This window comes from Melospiza georgiana, chromosome 8 (assembly GCF_028018845.1).
Source record: "Melospiza georgiana isolate bMelGeo1 chromosome 8, bMelGeo1.pri, whole genome shotgun sequence".
Taxonomy (NCBI): Eukaryota; Metazoa; Chordata; class Aves; order Passeriformes; family Passerellidae; genus Melospiza; species Melospiza georgiana.
In genome coordinates this window covers 35173077-35194572 of record NC_080437.1, presented here as the reverse complement: position 1 = coordinate 35194572, position 21496 = coordinate 35173077, and the positions used below count along the sequence as shown (strand labels likewise).

General features: G+C 43.3%; 1 protein-coding gene across 2 annotated transcripts in view; it reads right to left on the bottom strand.

The window, feature by feature from the left end:
* DOCK1 (dedicator of cytokinesis 1) overlaps positions 1 to 21496 on the bottom strand; it is a 279185-nt gene that overhangs the window by 86829 nt on the left and 170860 nt on the right. For both annotated transcript variants that reach the window (XM_058028591.1, XM_058028592.1), the window contains exon 30: positions 239 to 317. In XM_058028591.1, the coding sequence (XP_057884574.1) occupies positions 239 to 317 (79 nt within the window). The remainder of the gene's footprint in view (positions 1 to 238; positions 318 to 21496) is intronic.

Genomic DNA, 21496 nt, shown 5'->3' with positions numbered 1-21496 from the left:
TGTTTTGATGATTCAGGCAGAATCCCAAGCCAAACCCTGCTGTGATTCTGTGATTCTGTGACAAGACCCACAAGTCAGGAATGGATCACAGCACCTGCTGAGCCTGGAATGATTTAACTGGGATAACTGGGGCTCACAGCCATGAATAAACCATGAATAAACCCACCAAAACTACACAGGGCAGAAATTTATTACATTAATATCATTTATCCCATTCAAACTGAGAGCTTTTTCTTACCTGTAACTCAAAGTTGGTTTGATCAAGGAATTTTTTGTTTAGCATATCTGCATACTGATTAATTGCTCGCAGGAAGACTCTGAAAGATCAAGAGAAAATTACATAATTACACACTTCTGGGGTACCTTTGTATATTTGGCATCCCAATTAGACACAAAATCCGAGTCTGTCTGGAAAGTGAAACTTGAGGCTGATACTTGAAAAGCAGTGTGATCTCACCACTGGTAAGTGTACAGAATTCTATGCAGATGTTCTCCAAATTAATCAAGTAAATTAGCATATGCAGAAACAGAGGGAGCGTTTGGGATAAAATCACTTGTCTTTAAAATATCTTTTCATAATCAAGAGATCATTAAAAATTCAGTTTATTAGCACTATATAGACAGAGATTTTTAAAGTTACAGTGTTGTGTCTAAGCAAGACGTGCAACTGGTTGTACTTTAAAGTCAAGAAAAACATGTTTTGAAACACATGACAAAAAACCCCTCCACTTATGGCACAACAGAAAATCTGCTGAAGGACAGTCTTTAGAACATTGTTCACTGCTCTATTTCCAAAATGCTAATTCAGTACCCACTGCAGCTTACAGAGTTTCCAAAACACCTCTTAAATTGCAAAAGGAGTTGGCCTGACAAGCTTGAAAGGGAAAACCAAATGGCACAGGAGAAGTAGGGCACTACATATTCATGGTGCTGAAAAAGAAACTGATTATTCCTTGGTAGCCTGATCTCCATTTTCAAAACAAACATGAGATTCCCCCTGCAAACTCCAAATTTATGCTGTGCAGCTGCCAGCTAATGCCCAGACAAACGAGCTGCTCCTCGGAGCAGGCTGGGGGAGAGATTTGTGTCTCCTCAGAGTCCCCCAAAATGAAGAAAACTCCTCCTGATATGTTCTGGGTTTGCTTTATCTCCACCCCCAAAAACAATATGAAAAAGAAAGTTCAGCGATGCAAATAAAAATATTATTTCCCTTCAGGCTGGCCAATTAAAAACAAACAAACAAAAAAAAGGGCAGAATTATTTAAAACAAACCAGCTAGAAAGGGTTTGTACTGAATTTCAGATATTTAGCAATTTCTCCTGAAAAAAAAATTAATGTTTAGCTGAAAGTTTGGTATCCAAGAGAAAAGAAGCCTCCAGATAATCCAACGTGATGGAAACAGACATTATTTATAAATATTTATATATTTATATATGGGCAATATGTTACCAAGCGATTATTTATGAACATATTGATGTATTTATATAAATATATCAATATGTACATACATTCATAAATATTTCAATATGTACATAAATTTATCAGGATGCTAAGAGAGTTTATTTATTTATATATTGAAAGAAGAGAGTTTATTTATTTATATATTGAAAGAAATTAATAAAGGGAAAAATTTGATGCCACTGGGATGTATCTGTAGTGTAAGGTTACATCATCCCCATGGCAGAATTATGGAGGAGAAAGAAAGGATCTAAGTGGGAAAACTAAAATTCAATTTAGAAAGGAAAACAGAAAAAGAATTAAAATATGAAAGTATTTTTAAGACATAAGCAAATATACATAAACAAACAAACAAACAAATATATATATGTGTGTGTGCTTCATAATATTATTATTTATAACTGACAGAGACATCTCTGCACTTGCACCCAGCACAGCCAAGGAGGAATTCCAGCCCTTCAGTGCCTTTGTCAGTGTTTTGGGCAAGCACTTCATTAAGAGATTTTACAAAGGAGCTGGATCCAGCACACAAATGAACACCCTGCACTGCTCCAAAATAAATGGATTGGAGATCTGTGATTCAATTACTGAGCTGTAGCACAAACCAAGATTGAAATCGAGCTTATCTGTGTGATCACACAGTCACTAGTTTTATCCCTCCTTAGCCCTGCTTTGCCTTGTGCTTTTGTTAGCTGATAATACCAGGAGATCTGTAAATCTTCCCCCAAAATGAACAATTTAACGTGGTGCAGGGGCCATCCCAGGCTGCTTCCTCATGGACATAAAACTGGTTCCAACTCAGGCAGGATTGTGCCTCCAGCTTAATGATGCTGCCTGAAGACATCACTGGAATGTATTCAATCTGCTCCATCTAATTAAGCTTTGGCACAATCTCATTACTTCATATCCATTATTTTTCTTTAAATTGTAACTCTCATTTTTCCTTTATATTAATTCCAGGGAATACCAACAAAGAATAAATAATACAAATTCTGCTGTGTTTGCCACTGGAAAAGGAGCAGAGCATAGAACATGAGTTCAACTGGAGCTGGAATTTAACAACCCCTGGGCATCAGGGGGGTTCAGGAAGCCAGAAATTCCTCCAATTTTTCATAAAAGAATATCCCAAAGATGAGACGGAGAGACTTAATGTTGATTTTTCAATTACTGAAGTCCTAATTTATTTTTGATCAATCTTTCTGTGACTGGATAAAATACTTCCTACATAGGTCAGTGGAGAAATTCCAGTGACAGTCAATAGAACATCATCATAATCACAACATTATTATTATTATTATTATCATTATTATTATTATTATTATTATTATTATTAATAATAATAATAATAATAATAATAATAATAATAATAATAATAATAATAATAATAATAATAATAATAATAATAATAATAATTTCTTCTACTACTACTCCTACTCCCACTACTACAACTATTATTACAGTCTATCTTCATTTGCAAATCAAATGTCATGCAAACCTCACAGCACTTTGCAGGACGTTTCAGCACCTCCAGTGCCAAGAGAAAACAGAAAAATTAGGATGTTTATTATCTAATGAAGTTAATGTTTAAAATATAATTATTAAAATATTGACAAGAAGAAGTTGCCAGTTGCAAGATCACTACTCTGCAGAGAGAATTTCCACAGTAAAAACTCATGCTGGATGAATTCTTGGCTGGAAGCTGGGCAATGCTTTGTTATCACCTGGGAAGTTGCTGCAACTCATGAATATAAAAAAGGTTCAGGTTTATGCCCAAATAAAAAATGAAAGAGGAAGCTGAAATACTTTAACATTCCAGTTAAATCCTCCTCCTCCAAAGCAGGTCCTGACAATTGTCAGTAACTTCGCTGTCAAAAGTTGGAGAAAACGGAAAATGAAGCAAGAAGTGGCTCTTCAGAATAAGTGGAATTAACCCAAAAGCAACAGTTCTGTACTGAAGAAGAAAGGAACTGGCTGCTGGAACACTCTCAAGGATAAAAGGTGGACTTGGACATCACTGGGCCAAGGGATAAATAATCCAAACTCTCAGCTGGAGAGCATCCCTTGCAGTGCCAGCCCTTATCTCGCTGTAATTAATAACCAAGATTGGCTCCCAGTTGCGTGTGCATAAAAAGAAGTGCTCTTCTTGAAATTCAGTTTCAATGAACAAAAGAATTTATCATCCATGTCAGGAAGAGCCACAGAAGTTAAACTTTGAAAAAGGGAGAAGTTCAGAGCCTGGAACCCAACACAATGGACTGTGCTGGCATGTAAGACAACAAAACCTAATCCAAATGTATTGGGAAAGATTTGTGAGACAAAAGACTTTATCAACCCAATTAAAAGCAGGAAATTAACATTTTCTATGATGTGATTGGAATAGAAGGAATATTATTACAGAAGGAAGTCACTTCAGGATATGTGGAAGAAAGAAGGGCATAAAAATCCACCAAAGAACAAAATCTACAGCCTGGACAGAGGAGGTTTTTATGTGAGCCCTGGGGAAGGGGGGTGAGGATGGCTCCAAGGGCATCCAGAGATTTCTGCTGTAGTTTGATCCTCTGAGGCAGGGACTGTCCTCTTATTCTGTGTTTAGAGACTTCCACAGAGCAGAACCAGAATCATTTTGGTTGGAAAGGAGCTTAAATCCCATCCATTCCCACCCCATCCATGGGCAGGGACACCTCCCACTGTCCCAGGTGCTCCAGCCTGGCCCTGGGCACTGCCAGGGATCCAGGGGCAGCCACAGCTGCTCTGGGAATTCCATCCCAGCTCCTCCCCATCCTCACAACCAAAAATTCCTTCCCAATATCCCATCTACATCCACCCACTTTCAGCTTAAAGCCATTTCTCCTTTTTCTTCCCTTGTCCAAAGTCTCTCTCCAGCTCTCCTGGAGCCCCTGAGAGAGACTTTAAGGTGTCCCCAAAACCTTTTCTCTGTCACCAGGAATTTTTGGCATTTGATCCCTGTTTATGCATTTCCTGACCAGACCTGTTTCAGCTCTCTGTGATCCAGGAGAACAGTGAATTGTCCACCACCTTCTGAATGGGACATAAAAGTGTGGCTGGGAGCTCAGGCAAGAGAAGGCAGGGAAAAGGAGATGGAGAAACTATGGCAAAGGTAAATTAGGAAATACAGGTGATAAAATGCCGAAATTCTCAAAAAAAACAAACCCAAAAATCCAGGTGACCCAATCTCAGTGACCAGCTCAGGCCCATTCACCTTGCCCTGCCTCAGGCAGTTCTGATTTCTCCAGTAATTTCTGCCCTTTCTGGCTCTCACTCCAGAGAGAGTTCATCCATCCAGGAGTGTGCTGCTGGTTCATGAACTGACTCCAATTTCAACCCCTGGCTCCTGGGAATGTTTCCTGTTATTGATTATTATTCACCTCCACTGGGCCCAGAGGTGCTTAATTGGTTTGTGGATGCAGAGACTGCTTCACCAAACAGAGCAAAAATTAATGGCTGGATTCTGTAGTTTTCCAAAAGGTCCTTTTTTCCCTCCAAACAACCTCACTGCCTCCAGGAGGTGGGAACATACATCAAACCCTGACTTGCAGTGGCACTTGTAAATGAAGGAGGGACAGAGGGATTTGATTTATAAATGGAACAGGAGTCACTGTGCCAAACAACTCATTTTTTTTAGCCCTTTCTCAGGTTCAGTCACTTTTTATTCTGCCCTTCTCCCTCCTAATTAGTCAAGTGCCCTGATTTGCTCATGTTTAAAAACATTTTGTGCCCTGTTTTCTCTCACTCAGTTCTGACACTGTTGCAAAGTATTTGCAGGAGCTCCAGGAGCTGAGGAAAGTTGGGTGCAAGATGTAACATCCATCCAACTGCCTCTGCAGAAATACTGCTCTGGAGGAATAATCTAAAGAGAAATATTTCAAAAGTGGAAATATTTTTACCATTATGCCATTTGGCACATTATTTAGTTAGCTCCAGTACCCAAGGATTTGGATTGACACTGTGAGTGTTTATGCAAAAGATTTCTGACAGGAAAATTTCTGACTGAAAAAGAAACAATACAAACTAGCAATGTCCTCCCCACTATTTTTCCTTAAGCAAACATCAAAAAAAAAAAAAAAAAAAAAAAGAAGGAAAAAGAATGAGAAAATGACTTCCTTAATGGCAGAATGATTATCTAAACAAGAATACACAGACACAGCTTAAAATAATTTTGGTTTAAGTGATAATTTGATAAAAGAGAGGGAATTTGCAGTGAGGTTCTAAAAGGCACTATTATGATGTCATTTCAGTTAATTTAGATGGAAGGATAATGAATGCTTTATTGCAGCTGATCAGCCTTCCTGCACATCATCATGCTCCCCATGCCTGGGCTCTGCTTCTCTGGGAGACAAATTCCCTGTGCCAGTGGGAGCCAGAGTCTCTTCTCTTGTCTGGGTGGGAAACAACAGCCCCAGACTGGAAACCCCAGAGAGAACCCAAAGCCGAGCAAAGGCTTAGGAAGGCACCAACAGCCCAGCAAAGCCTTCTCTGAGCCCTCACCTCAAACCCCTCATCCCTCTTGCTGTTTTAAACAGCTTTTTTCTTATTTATGGATTAAAAAAAGAAATTTTCCCTGGTATTCAACCTAAATGTCTGCTGGCCCAGCCTGAGGCCGTTCCCTCTGCTCCTGTCCCTGTTCCCCCCGGCTGTGCCCTCCTGGCAGGAGCTGTGCAGAGCCACGAGGGCCCCTGAGCCTCCTTTGCTCCAGGTGAGCCCTGCCCAGCTCCTCAGGGATTCTGCAGCCCCTGCCCAGCTCCTCAGGGATTCTCCATTCCCTTCCCAGCTCCTCAGGGATTCTGCAGCCCCTGCCCAGCTCCTCAGGGATTCTCCAGGCCCTGCCCAGCTCCTCAGGGATTCTGCAGCCCCTGCCCAGCTCCATTTCCTTCCCTGGACACCCTCCAGCCCCTCCATGTTTGTCTGGTTGAGAAAGGTCCAAAATTGCCCCCAGAATTTGGGGTGTCTCACCAGTGTCTCACCATAGGAGACTCCAAGTCATTTCATGGCTCACCCTAGAGGTAACCCTTGCATCTCCCCCAGTTTTCTCCTTTCCCAAATTTAGTTCTTTTTCTCTCCCTCCTCACCTGCCTTTGGACCTCCAGGCCTACCAGCTGCTCACCACTAACAAATTAATTTAATTCAACACTTCTTTACATTTACACATCCCTGCCCATTCCACTTCTTCCTCTTCAAGAACATTTAAAAAGTGTTTAAAAGATTCCTCGCAACATCCTCTAATTCAGCAGGCTAAAGAGCAGTCAAAACTTAAAAAAAAAAAGAATAAAACCTAAATCCTTGATCATTTGCTGCCTTTTGAATTACAATTCCTTGGCTGAGAATGATAATAGCAGAGAGTAATCCCAAAGAAGACTTGCTACTAAATACCCACATTAGCATAATCTCCTCATAATGCCTGCTCCACAGCAGCACAGGTGCTCCATGTCACTTTATTAACCTATTTTCTAACAAATATTTCAGCCCCAGCTTTAGCACATTATCTCTGATCACTGATAGCTCTCCCCTCATTTGTATTCCGGGCTGGTGCCCTCTGAAACAAAGGGGACAGATGAATGAAAAATAACTGAGTTACAAACGCTGAAGGACAAACTTGTGGGCTGACTACCAACAACCAGCAGGCACAAGGGGCTCTGTGGCCAAGCTGCCTCTGGAGCAAGCTCAGGGCTGTGGCCAGGTGGGGTTTGGTCCCTCCAAGGGTTGGATCTGACTGCCCTCACTCTGCTCCTGCCTTGTCTACATGTCTGAGGTCTCAGCTGTGGGTTTTGGATGACTTTGAGTGCAGGAAAGAAGAGGTTTTAGCCTTCTATCCTCTTTCCCAAAGCAACTTTGCCTCCTGGAATTTTATCTCCATGGATAGAACTGTCCATACTCAATTGTAGCACCTGGAGAATTTTATGGCAGAGCAATAAAAGCTTGGAGATTACGTTTTCTAATGGAAATGCTAGCAGACAATTTAATTTAGGAGGTTTTAGCTAAGGCTACAATGCTGGCAAAGTAGCATCTCTTGCAAGTGGACAGTGATACTATTCCTCTACTCCAAAGTTATTATTCTAAAGGAGACAGACTTGCTGAATTCCAAGAGACTTTCTATTGTGGCAGCTGGCAAAAACTCCCAGCAGAGCTTGTAATTTCAAACAAATGTAATTTGTTGGAGTGCTGCTGGAAGGGATCTGTGCCATCAGGTGAGTTATTAAACAAGCATTTCATTGTAGTGCAATGCTCAGTAAAATGCAGAAAGCCTTTGCTAGGAACTGAAATCATCACATTCCCCTTGCAAAGATCAGAGAATTCCAGAAGGGTTTGGGTGGGAAGGGACTTTAAAGCCCATCCATGGCAAGGACACCTCCCACTGTCCCAGGTGCTCCAGTCTGGCCTTGGAGCTGCTCTGTGCCAGGGCCTCACCACCCAGCTTTTCACCTCAGTTCTTCTTTTGACTTGATATCACAAAGGAATCCAACCACTTTTTGCAGAGGTAAAAATCAATATAGAAGAAGTTGGTTGGTTTTTTGGTTTTTTTTTCCCCTGTTGCACTGCTTTTCACACAAACAGTCAGTCCAGAAAGAGAAGTAACTACAAGAGTAATTGAAGTAACTACAAACTCCAGAAAGAGAAGTAACTACAAGAGAAGTAATTCATGGGAAGTTTGGGAAAGGACATCCCAGGCAAATTTTCCTGTAAAGCATGGAAGTTCTGGCTGAATTTGGCAAAATGTTTTCAAATACCTGGCAGTGCAGGGTGTGCAGCAGGGGCACCTCCCTTGCTGTGCTGCCAGCACTGGCCCCTGCTCCTTCCCCATTTCCATGGATACTGCAGGTGATTAAGGCCACTTTAGCTACTTATGGATAAATCAATAGAATTGATCTGCTACATTTCAAATTATTTGGCATTCTCATCCATCTTGCCATCAACTGGGAAGACAATTGCACCTGGCTAAACAAATGTCCTGATGTTGCTTGGAAAAGAATCTCCCTTTTTTCCTGCTGGTACTTAATTTATCAAATTCCACCAGAGAATAGCAATGAGGAAAAAGAAAGCTATCTGCAAAGGTTGGGTTATCACCTCTTCAGTGCTGGGGTCACCAATCAGGGTTGTTCAGAAATTCCATTTGCTGAAGTTTCCCCCAAAATGTGAAGTTCATTCTGCTGGCAGAAAGTTTCCATGGGAGCTGAATTACCCCAATGCCTTACTATGACTTTTCTTTTCCAACCCAAGCAATCACAAGCACAGAGGCGATGCCCAGAAGAGCTGAACCTTCACACAACTGGAGTCCATCTCCCCAGCAAGCAGAGACTCCCTGGGAAGAGGTTAAAATGTGATTTCTTGTAAGAGATGAGTGGGATAAACCGCAGCAGCTGCTCTGCAGGGCTGTGCCACGGCCGCTGACAGCTCTGTGAAGGGAACACTAATGCTGCAAAGTGAAACACCATCCTGCTGCAGCTTTAGGTGAGCCTGTGCTTGATCCAAAGGGTGGCTCTCAGATATTAAAGTGACACAGAAGGTTTCAGGGAGGCACTGGGCTGTGTGAAGGAGAGAGCCAAGCGAGACGGGAGCCGTGCTCGCCTCCTGTGCCCTCCTGCCCACCTCACCCAGCTGCCAACCCTGCACAGGATCCTGCTCTGCTGCTCTCCCAGAGCTCCCTCAGCCTGGTCAACCCTGCACAGGACCCTGCTCTGCTGCTCTCCCAGAGCTCCACCAGCACCCAGCTGCCAACCCTGCACAGGATCCCTGCTTTACACAGTTTTGGAAATTCTCTTATTGCTGCGTCCACATTGAAGCAAACTCTTCCATGGCTCTGCCTTGGGAAGGGGAGGATTCATCCAAGGGCAGGTTATTGCACTGTCTCAAACTCACCTGTCAGAAATCCAATTTTAGCCTTGTGGTGCTCCAAAGCACTGTCTGTGTTTCAATAGCCACAGAATTTCCTGTAGTTCAGGAAATTCTTTATTACTCTATTCTTAACCAGCCTTCTGAGGAAATCCTTTCTTCTATTCTTTTAGTATAGTTTTAATATAATATATATCATAAAATAATCAATCAGCCTTCTGAAACATGGAGTCAGATCCTCATCTCTTCCCTCATCCTGGGACCCCTGTGAGCACCAGCACACTGCACTGCAGCCTCTGTTGGGCTCCAGGCAGGATTCAGTGCTGCCTTGGACATGCCAATCCTGCCAGGAATTTCCCAGCTGGGGATTAGTTTCTGCCTGCTGAAATCAAAGCCCAAGAGACAAACACAGTCAGGGTCACAAAACCACAGCCAAGTGTGTCAATGGGACAAAGGCTGGGATAAAAAGGGGTTTGTATCAAACAAGCAATGAAATAGAATTGGGGATGTAAATGCTTCCCTGCTCCTGGATCCCTGGAAGTGTCCAAGGCTGGGTGGGACAGGGCTGGGAGCAGCCTGGGACAGTGCAAGGTGTCCCTGCCATGGCTGGGGGGGATCTGGATGGGCTTTAAAGTCCCTCCCAAGTCAAACCATTCAGGCATCCTCTGAAATCAGGTTCTCTGTGATTCCTTTTATGCAATACTTTAATTTCACTCCCTCTGTTAATCCCAAGAAAGCTCTTTAAGCTACTAAATGATGCTGCATGGCCAAACAATTGTTGAACTACAGGAGATTCTGTGGCTGTTGAAACACAGACAGTGCTCTGGAGCACCACAGGGCTAAAACTGGATTTCTGACAGGTGAGTCTGACACAGTGCAATAACCTGCCCTTGGGTGAACTCTCCCCTTCCCAAGGCAGAGCCATGGAAAAGTTTGCTTTACTATGGACACAGCAATAAGAGAATCTCCAAAACTGTGCAAGGCTTATTTCCTTGGAATTGGGGAGCTGGACACCAGCACAGTGGAGCACCAGCAATCCCACAGGGCACACAGGAGGGTGCAGTGCCAGGGAAGTTAATTCCCATGAGGAAAACACTCCTGAGCCTCACAAGGACCAGACAACCAGGCAGTCCCTTCACAACCATCAGCACCCCTGGCCTGGCTCTGCTGCACTGGGGCAAAGTAGATTTGGGTACAAAGCCCAAATAGCATTTCTGCACCATTTCTGCTCCTTTTGTCTTCTTCCCTGGCCTGAATTACACAGTTTGGCTCTCTCTAGATAGAAGATTTATAATGCCAATGGCTCTGAAAGCCAGCAGCTTCTCTGGGAGTAGACTGCAATTATCTGATGGGCTCATAGAAGCAAAAAACCTAAGTGGAGGAAAATTTAGATTAGTCCTGATAGGAGATTTTCTCACCCATAAAACACAATCAAAGCAAATGCTCGTTGATTCTTTTCACCCAATGCTTGTGTATGGAGTAACACCTAAAGCATCCTCATTTTATGGGATTGCATTAGAGAATCCCAGAATGGTTTGGGTTGGGACCATAAAGATCATCCCACTCCATGGGCAGGGACATGTTCCACAGCCCAGGCTGCTCCAAAGTCACCATTCCAGGACTGAAACAATTCCCAATTCCTTCATCCCTGCCTTGAGTGATGCTTGAGCACCCATGTGGGATGGGCAGCACTGCCTGGTCACCAAAAACTCAGGATATCAGCAAAGCTGGGCCTAACAAAGCTGGCAATGAGCTGAGAGGGATGCAGGGACTAACGCTGGGATGCAGAGGGATTCTGGCATCCAGTGACCCATGAAGGGCAAGCAAAAATCTGCTTTTCCAATGGATATTGATGCTTGTTTTGCCAGAGTTTTCAGCTCCATCTGCAGCAGAAATTATGGAAAGGCTGGCAGCAGCCAGGAGTGATCTAGGCCAGCAATGATCAATAGGATCAAAGGTTTATACAAGGTAAAAAGCTCCATTTCCTGGATTTTTTCCAGAGAAATTAAAAGCAGAATGGCACACACAGGTTGTCCAGATTTTAAGTAATTTCATCTTTAACATCAGCAATATCCAGACATTGATCCCTGAAAATGGATCCCAAAGGATACTGAAAGTGGCAGCACAAACCTGGGATATGATTTATGGTGTTACAACCCAAAGCTTCAGTGTTACAGCAGCCACACAAAAAGTTTTGCTGTGGATCACACCCAGAGGCCAAAGAGATTTGAGAGTCACTGCTGAAGAACTAGGGATTGAGAAATTCAGGAATTTGCTTTTTCTGCCTGGTTTTCAGTTAAAAACAGTACTTTCAAAGAAAACATGCAATATGAGTTTCATAAATAATTGGAAAAGATTTCAATTTTTTTACTTTTTTTCCTAAAAGTGTCATCTGAGATAAAGATTTTTTTTTCTGCATATTTTAAGACCTTCTTCCTTTTTCTCTCACTTTTTAAGAAATAATTGCCTTTCCTCCTTGATGTTTAGGTTGAGTCATTTAACTTTTACTGGGGAAAATAGTAAAAGGTTTGTGGTTTTTTTAATAAATATATATCTACCTTATTATTAATTTTGCTGTATTAAAATTGGGAAATTCTCACTTTATTATTTAAGTTAGATGCTTTTCTACCACACACACAGGATTTAATGGTGTAAATCAGCTTCAAAAATTGTGATTTAGTCCAAGACATAAGAGAGAATTAAATGATGACACCACTCCAATACTGTTCCTGTAACAGGGAGTGTGTTCATTTAGGTCACTCACATTTGTAATTCATTACAAAATATGTAATATTTGTATATATAATATTTTTATTCTCAATGCATCATCAAATATTTAAGAGCCAAATGTCACTAAAAAGGGGAGAAACAGAAATTGTGCAGAGCCCTCCTGTGATTGAACTTTTCATGTGTTGACATTTTCGCCAGAAATTGTCTAATTTCCTTCAGGACAGTTCCCAACTGGGGCCACAAACCCTGCTCAGAGCCTCTCACCTCTCATGGAATGAGCAAACAGAACTAATCTGCCTCTCATCAACAATTCAGGCTACAAGCCCTCATTAAAAATCCTCCCATTAAAACCACTACGTTAGAGCCCAGCTACAAATAACTGTGATTTTCCCTGTGCCACCCTAGGATAATTCACTTGTAGAGAAACACAAAGGCAGAATTAAAACCAGCTCGTGGTCCAAATTAACCCTCCGTGTATTATTTCTGCAAGACACCACCTTAATTGCAATTATGCATTCAGGGACCAACGTGACACTTTGTTCTTAATTTGTACACAGTAAAACAAATGGAGTTTTAAACGAATGAAAAAAGTAAATATTAGTCTGTGACAAATCATAATTACAGGGTGGTCACAGCTGTTTAAATTGACTCCTGCTAGGGAATTTCAGGTTGTGACAAACACAGATTTTTTTTTTTTTTTGAAGCTGCTTTGGACAGCACAGGAAGTTGGGAGGGTTACTTGGTTTCTTTCAGAATTCCTTTAAAACACATTTACAGAGGTTTGGAACTCACACCAGCACTTTAACACCTTGCTTTGCCTAAATTAATGACAACAGCACTCAGTCAATGGGATGTGGCACTTGGGGACATGGGGCAGAGGTGGCCTTGGCAGTCAATGGTTGGACTCAGTGGTCTTGGAGGGCTTTTCTGACCTGAGCAATTCCATGATTCTATTGATAATCTCTGACCTACTCCACCTGCTCCAGCCCTGCACGGAGCCAGGGAAATGCAGCAAAAATAAGAGAAAACGACGGAATGATTTGGGCTGGCAAAACCCCCAAGATCATCGAGTCCAGCACTGCCAAGGCCAGCAGTGCCCCCTGTCCCCAAGTGCCACATCCACATGGATTTTGAATCCCTCCAGGATAGGGACTCCAAACTGCCCTGGGCAGCTGTGCCAGGCCTGGACAAACCTTTCCATGGAGCTGTGCAGAGCCACGAGGGCCCCTGAGCCTCCTTTGCTCCAGGTGAGCCCTGCCCAGCTCCTCAGGGATTCTGCAGCCCCTTCCCAGCTCCTCAGGGATTCTGCAGCCCCTGCCCAGCTCCTCAGGGATTCTCCATTCCCTTCCCAGCTCCCTCAGGGATTACCCAGCCCCTTCCCAGCTCCATTCCCTTCCCTGGCCACCCTCCAGCCCCTCTTGCAGAGGATGGGGGATGCCCTGTCAGGAAGGGCACAGGTCTGGCAGAGCTGGAACTCACAGGGTGTTGAACGTCTTTGAGACAGAAACGTTTTGTGCTGACCCCACTTTGTACATCAGAAGGTGCCACTGAGCAGCCAGTGACCTCCCATGTTAAATCTCTGCCTTTATGTCATGCAAGGGCAATTTTTGATTTTCCTACTCAATAAAGGCAAGGTGCCCCGAGGTGAAACCTGTAAATAACAAATCCGAGCACAATTGGTGTTAATCCTCGAGCAGGAAAATGCTGCTATGATGATGTACAAACAAAATACAGGGTGTGAGTGTTTTATCTTCTGCTTGGTTTTAGAGAATAAATAAAACTCGGTTCACTCAGCTGGAACTGCAAAGGTAATTTCACTGCTGCCTCTGACAACATCTGAAACTTCATTTTCTCCTTTAAGAAGTCCAGGCACCCACAAGAGTGGGATCGATCAGGGTGAGAAGCAAAGCTGTGCTTCCCTTCCTCCTCTCCAGCTGATCCAATATTTTCTGCTTTTATGTGCAGGGCAGTCAATGGACACATCCCTGCCCAGAGAGAATTATCTGACTCAGGGCAGGACAAACACGTGGGAAGCTCCTCACCCCGGGGGAACATCTTCCAAAACCTGCTGGGACTGGGCTGACAAGTCCCACATGAAAGGAAGGACTCTGCTGACCATACACCATGGAATTCCAGACTGGTTTGGGCTGGAAGGGACTTTAAAGATCTTCCCATTCCACCCCTGCCATGGGCAGGGACACCTTCCACTGTCCCAGTGTCCAGCCTGGCCTTGGGCACTGCCAGGGATCCAGGGGCAGCCACAGCTGCTCTGGGCACCTGTGCCAGGGCTGCCCACCCTGCCAGGGAACAATTCCCAATCTCCCATCCAGCCCTGCCAGAGAACAATTCCCAATTCCCAATATCCCATCCAGCCCTGCCAGGGAACAATTCCCAATTCCCAATCTCCCATCCATCCCTGCCCTCTGGCACTGGGAGCCATTCCCTGTGTCCTGTCCCTCCATCCTTGTCCCCAGTCCCTCTCCAGCTCTCCTGGAGCCCCTTCAGGGTCAGAATTGGCTCTAAGGTCTCCCCAGAGCTTCTCCTCTCTGGGCTGAACACTGATCATTCCTGATCCCCATCTTTCTGCTGGAGGTTTCACTTCCCAAATACTGCTGCAAAAAAGGACTTTGTGCAAAAATCCCCCTCTGGATTCAGGGAAAGCCTTGGATGGCTTTGTGTGACTTAAACCAACTGAGGCAACCCAGTTATTTTAACCAGCTGATCTGGTGAACCCCTTTGCTGTGAGCTGCAGCAGCTCTGAACCTTCCTAAAGCCTTGCTCAGATTTAAATTTGGGAAAAAAAGGAGCCCTTGGAACAATAAATCCTTTGGACTGTGGGCTACAGACCCAAGGACAATAAAGCCCAGGCTCATCTAAACTTTCTCCAGAGCTGGTGCTGCTCCTAATTGGGATGGATGAGCTTTGCCATGGAAGAGCTGGGTAAGGACTGGTTGTTAAAACACAGGTTTATAGGAGCCATCCTATGAAATGATGGATCAGGAACGTGTCTTGCATTATCAAATTACCCCAAGAATTGGAGTGTTTTGCATGTAAAGCTTCAGTGCTAATAACGCTGTGCCAAATTAGTGGGAATGAATAGATGCTGAGTAAATAATCCCATTTTGTTGTTAGTTCCTAATGGAACTGTTGATAGGAAACAACCTCTCTATCTGTTTCCATCAGGATAATTTGATAACCCATCTGTATTAGTTAAACTGCAGATTTTGTAAACACCGAGGCCGAGTGATTTGTAACAGGAGCAGGATGTAGGAACCACTCTCCTAAAGTGTTTTTTAAATTGCTTTGCTCGCAGCTACAGAGTTTGCCATAAAGAATGATCCCTCATTGTGAAATTCCCCAGCCTCAGGAGTGGTCCTGGAGCTGAGGAAGGGACAGGCTGATGATTTAAGACTATTTAATGCCCTGCTTGTTGTGGAACAGAGAGCTGGAGACCTTCCTGCTCTAGCAGAACACAGCACTGCAGTTCCTTAATGCCCAGAACTGGGAAACTGATTTATCACCTATTAGGTCTTATTAGATCCCATTCAGTAGGAAAAATGAACTGCTGGAGCTGGATGGCAGAAAATTAATTTGAAATAAATGTTACAGAGTCAAACTTCTGCTCTTCTCTTCAAGCCTCTGTGGCTGGGGTTTTCCAGCTGGATGTGGGTTCTTGCAGGGAGGCACATTGTGATCATTTTACACATTTATAGTTTAGATTTGAAAAAAATCCCAAACATTTTCAGTGCACATCTCCTTCATGGAAGGGCAGGGGAAGGGCAGCTCTCCAGCTGTGCCAGGGGATGGGATCCACTGGGGTTTATTTATTCCAGAAGCACTTCTTCCTCAGGAAAAGGAGCCTCTGCAAAGCTTTACCTACAGATTTTTATGACTTTTAATCTATTGTTTATAAGAATGGCTTCCCACTGCCAGAGGGCAGGGATGGATGGGATATTGGGAAGGAATTGAGAGCCCAGAGCAGCTGTGGCACCCCTGGATCCCTGGCAGTGCCCAAGGCCAGGCTGGGCATTGGGACAGTGGAAGATGTCCCTGCCATGGCTGGGGTGGAATGGGATGATCCCTTCCAGCCCAAATAATTCCATAATTCTCTGACAATTCCATGACCACCAAGGTTAAACTCCCCAAAAATTCACAAGCCAATGGATTCTCTGGGGCAAATATTTGCCCACACCTTTGCTGACCTTAAAAAACTAAGCTTTACACTAATTAACCTTCCTTAATTTTGCACAGAATTTTAAATATTTTTTCAGCTTTTACGCCTCAGATGTGAACTGGGCTATTTCAGCAGAGAAATGGGTTAATATTCCTGAGGAAAATGGACAAATTATCAAAATGGAGCTGAACATTTCATGTGAAAATAATCTATGAGCTGACTCCTATTCTTCACTGCTGGTTGTTCACTGCATGGGCACAGGCAAATTACTTCATTCCTCCATGAATCAAGTCGAACATCTGTAAGGTCAACATAATGCAGATGATCTTCCCCAGCTGCTCCGAGATTCTTCCAAAAATAATTCAAATTAATATTATTGTTGTTATATAAAACTGTCACTACAAATCTTTCTTTATGGCAAACAAAGCATCTTTGACAATGGCCCTTTAGCAAAGAAGAGCTGAAAAAGTTGGCAAAGTTTAATTTTCCCACAATGCCCAGTTGCTTGAGTAACAAATCCAATGGATGATTTTTCAGCATAAAATGCAGGAATAAAATTCTATAAATATATTCTTTCCCACAAGATCATATTTGGCCCATTTGCCATTGATATTTGTGTGATAATTACCTCAAAAAATATTTGAAGTTACCTGAATTCAGGCCAAAAGTACCTTTAAATCGTTCTCAAGCCAGAAGTACCTTTAAATCAAACACCCAGTTAAGTAAGTGGACTGTGAATGGAAGATCAAATTTATGTGTGACTTTTAACATCACATAAAAAAATAAAATTATCTTTTAGCAAGATAAATGAGGCACCATGATAAAATGTTCTTGAAAAAAGGTCATTAGAACATTATAGATTAAAATTCATAGAAAATGGAAAACCACATTCTGAATTCCTGATAAAGAAATCACTGATTTCTTGAACCTTAGGTTGGGGTTTACACCAAGCTCACTCCCAGCTCTCTGCCACAGCCTCAGAACCAGTTCAAAGACTGCTGTAAAATGGAAATGCAAATTAAAAGAATCAAAACTGCAGCCTGACTAATCCCTGAATCATGGAATCATAATTGATATGGATGCAAAAAGCCTCTGAGATCATCGAGCCCAACCATCACCACCACCACCATGGTCACCACTGTTCCCACATCCACAGGGCTCTGAAACCCTCCCAGGGATGGGGACTCCAGCACTGCCCTCCACACCTTGTTACAACACTTCACAACCCTTTCTGTGAAGAAATTTTCCCAAATATCCAACCTGAGCCTCCTCTGGAACAGCCTGAGGCCATTTCCTCCTGTCCTGTCCCTGTTCCCTGCAAGCAGAACCCACCCCACCCTGCCAGGGAGATTTAAGGACCAGCAAATTCTTCCCTGAGCCCCAATACTATCAGGAAATCTCATTTTCACACCATTTTCATGTAGAAGGATCTCCCACCCTGCTCTCCTGTGCTCCAGGATGGGCACTGACCCCAGCCCTGCTATGAAAACCCCTCTGATCTCCTGCAGAGCCCTCAAATGGAGCTACAAACCCTTTTTTCAGCATTTATCACAGCACATCCTCTTACAGCAGCCCCTGGGCCCAAAGGCAACATCTGTGTGGACAATTTATGGCCATTTTCTGGAAGCCTGTGTCTGTCAGAGCCTGCAGCACACCCCAAAATGAGCTGCACCACATTTCAAACCTCGGCTGCTGGCTTGACACCACCGTGCCTTCACTGCTGGCGTCCCTCCTGACACCTGCACCATCAATTCTCCACGTCTGTGCCTTGAAACACCTCAATTCTGACATTAAATCTGTCCCTTTCTCAGCCTTCCTATAACTCAGCCTCCCAAATGGAACGAGAAACTAAAAAAAAAAAAGGGTTAAAATTTAAAACCTTCACAAATCACATCCTTCTTAATCCAGTGAATTTGCATGGCAGAATCTGATTTCTTGAGAAGTTTTCCTGCATTTCTATTGGATTCCTTGCCAAGCTTCAAGCAAAGCTCCTGAATACTGGCTCAGGTACGTGCAGACATAAATTCTTGCAGGGATGAGCAAGTTTTACAAGTTGTTGCTTCTTTTTTCTTTTCAAACTTTTTCAGAAGAATTTTGTGCTGCTTTTTAGATTTCTTTCACATCAGTATAACTCACCAAAATCTCATTACAAAAAAAAAAGAGAAGTATTTACACTGATAAAAGAGAAAGAAGCATGAAATTATTCACTTGTGCCATGTTACCTCTGTATCTGGGAAATAAATTTAAAATAGGATGAAAACAACTTGTGCAAAAAGCTTTTCACAAAGCAAGGAAAAACCACATTTTTTTTCCCCCTCTAATGATCCATAGAGTAGGACATTGAGCACAAATTCCATTCACTCTTTTCAAAACCTGGGCTTTCATTTCCTCTTTCCTTTCCCTCTCTGAGCTGCCCTGGCTCAGGTGTGGATGACCCAAGTGCAGGCTCCAGGTGCTGCTGCTGGATTGAGGGACGAGCTGCACTTTGTGTCCCCCCTGTCCTGTGCTCTGCTCCAGGGCAGCTCAGCAGCCTCAGCACTTCCCCCATCCCAACAGCACTCCCAGAGCCAGGGGATTTGTGACTCAGGGAAAAAAGGGAATGTTTAATGTTTTGTGGGCTGGCAATGGACAAAGCAAATGTTAATGCAGTCAAGGAGAGCTCAAGGACACAATGTCCACCTGGAAACCCAGTGCTGGTAAGTGAATTGCAGAATATCCCAGCCAGGAAAAAAGTTATCTTCATAAACATGACATTTTAATTATCCTATTAATTGCAGATGAAAAGATTTACATGATAGGGTAACAACAACTCGTAAATTTAAGTTTGAAATTTAAGTCTGTGTAACCAACACATAGAGATTAAACTAAGAATGGAGGGGGAAAATGGGTGACCAAGATTCAACTCTTAATTTTTTTTTCCTTTGGTGTGTTATAAAAGTTAATAAAAAATTAGGATCCTTGTTGGATCACAGCTTGGATGGGCTGTAGAACAACCTGGGATAGTGGAAGTGTCCCAGCCCATGGCAGGGGCTGACATGAGATGGGATTTAAGGTCCTTCCAACCCAAACCACGCTGGGATTCTGTGGCTGTACCATGAGCACTTTGCTCATGCACTCAACAGCTGAAATGCAGCACTCAGAGAGTAAAAAAATACATACATTAATCAAACCACAAGCAATTAATCAATATCCAGAAGGGGGGAAAACAACAAAGAAAAAATAAACCAGAAAAAAAAATGATCTAAAAAAAGGCGAAATAAACAAACAAGCAAAAAACCCAACAAAAGTCAAATTACTCCCAATGACATCTGAAGAATTTGTGTAGGGAAATTTAGATCCACACAATGATCAGATCAGTACCACACTGAAATGGCTATCACTGTGTTCCAGTGGACAAACAGAGACCAGCACTAGAAAACGTCTTTTCTGCTGTTGGTGCATCCTAAGTGCATCTTCACCCTGAATTTCCTAATTAATGCACCAAACTTAGTGATATAAAACCAAAGAGTAACACAAGATCAAACCTTTACATGGTAATTTTCTCTCAAAGGATAAAGAAACCAAACCATGTAAATCTCCTTTTTTTTTTATTTTAAAAAAGACATTTTCAGGATTGTTCCTCTGCAGCCTAAAGCTCCTGACAGAACCTGCAGCATTCCCAAATCCAGCCCTGGCTCTGTAAGATGTATTGCAGTACTTACATCCCAAACAGGCTTATTCACTGCATGGAGAGAATTCATTTATTATTAAAGAGCACCGGAGAGGAGGCAAAAAAACCCCTAAAACCCTAAAGCAAACTGGTTCCTTATCACTGCAATTTCATTTATTGACACAGCTGGAAATGAGCTGGTGGTAACTCTTTGAGTACATGGACAGGACAAGGTAGGACAATGGGAAATGGCCTCAAGGTGCACCAGAGGAGGGGCAGGGTGGATATTTGGGAAAATTTCTCCCCTGGAAGGGTTGTCCAGCCCTGGCACAGGTGCTCAGGGAGGGATTTAAGAGCTGTGTGGATGTTGCACCTGGTGGCCTTGGCAGTGCTGGGGGAATTGGACTTGATGGTCCTGAAGGGCTTTTCCAGCCTAAACTGAAGTTGTAGGACTCTGTGCATTCATCCTTCCTGACCATGCACAACTGCCACATCTACAGCCCCATGAACATCTCCCACAAACCAGGTGGAGGAAACAAAACCTCCAGCTTTTCCTGAGAATCACAGAACCACAGAATCCCACATTGGTTTGGGTGGGAAGGGACCTCAGAGATGATCCCATCCCACCCCAGCCATGGCAGGGACACCTTCCCCTGTCCCAGGTGCTCCCAGCCCCAATGTCCAGCCCGGCCTTGGGCACTGCCAGGGATCCAGGGGCAGCCACAGCTGCTCTGGGAATTCCATCCCAGCCCCTCTCCACCCTCCCAGGGAACAATTCCTGCCCAATATCCCACCTTATCCTGCCTTTCTACAGCTTAAGGCCATTCCCCCCTCCTGTCCTATTCCTTAACCCAATGAGTCTCTTCCACTGCACAAGAACCTGCCCTTGGTACTCACCAAGCTTTACCAGCATTTATTGTATTTATCATATCTATCCACAAAATACAATCACAATCCAGCCCTTCTGGATTTTCAACTGAATGAGCTGAAAAATTTGAAAAAACCTCATGTGCCAGTCAGCTTTGTCTCATCTGAAGCTGCCCATCTCAGGTTAATTGTGGTGCATCGTTATCTCACCCCATGTGCTTGCTGTGGGACATCTCTGACAGACTGAACTGAGCTTCCCCAGATCTGGAGATTAATTTCCATGATCAGGGAGTCTTGGAGCTGTTCTGCTCATCCCACACCCACATCTCTGCCCAAAACCCACTCCAGGGTGCCTTCAATCAACCCCTTTCTATTTATCAGCTCTAACAAAGCTCTCCCCACGTTAAATCAAGGCGAGCGCTGCGTTCCATCCATCACACTCGTACAGGGAGGATTTCCATGTCAGAACAAGGGAACAGCTTTCACAGAAACGTGTAAGTAGAAGGGATTAGATATTTTACAGCAGAGAGAACAGCGAGCTCTGATACAAAACTCCATGTAGGGGCAAAGTTTACAAATTTCAATCAAATCCAGGTTAAGCACAAAATGGAGGAGTCGGTCACGTCAGGAGAAGCACAGCAAAAAATGCTGAATGCAACAGTGGTTTTGCACTCTGGCTTCACCGGAGTCCTTATTTCCTACCAACTTTCAGACCAAACAAATTAGCAATTCATGCTACAGATGTCAGAAGTTATAAAGGAAATTAATGCAAC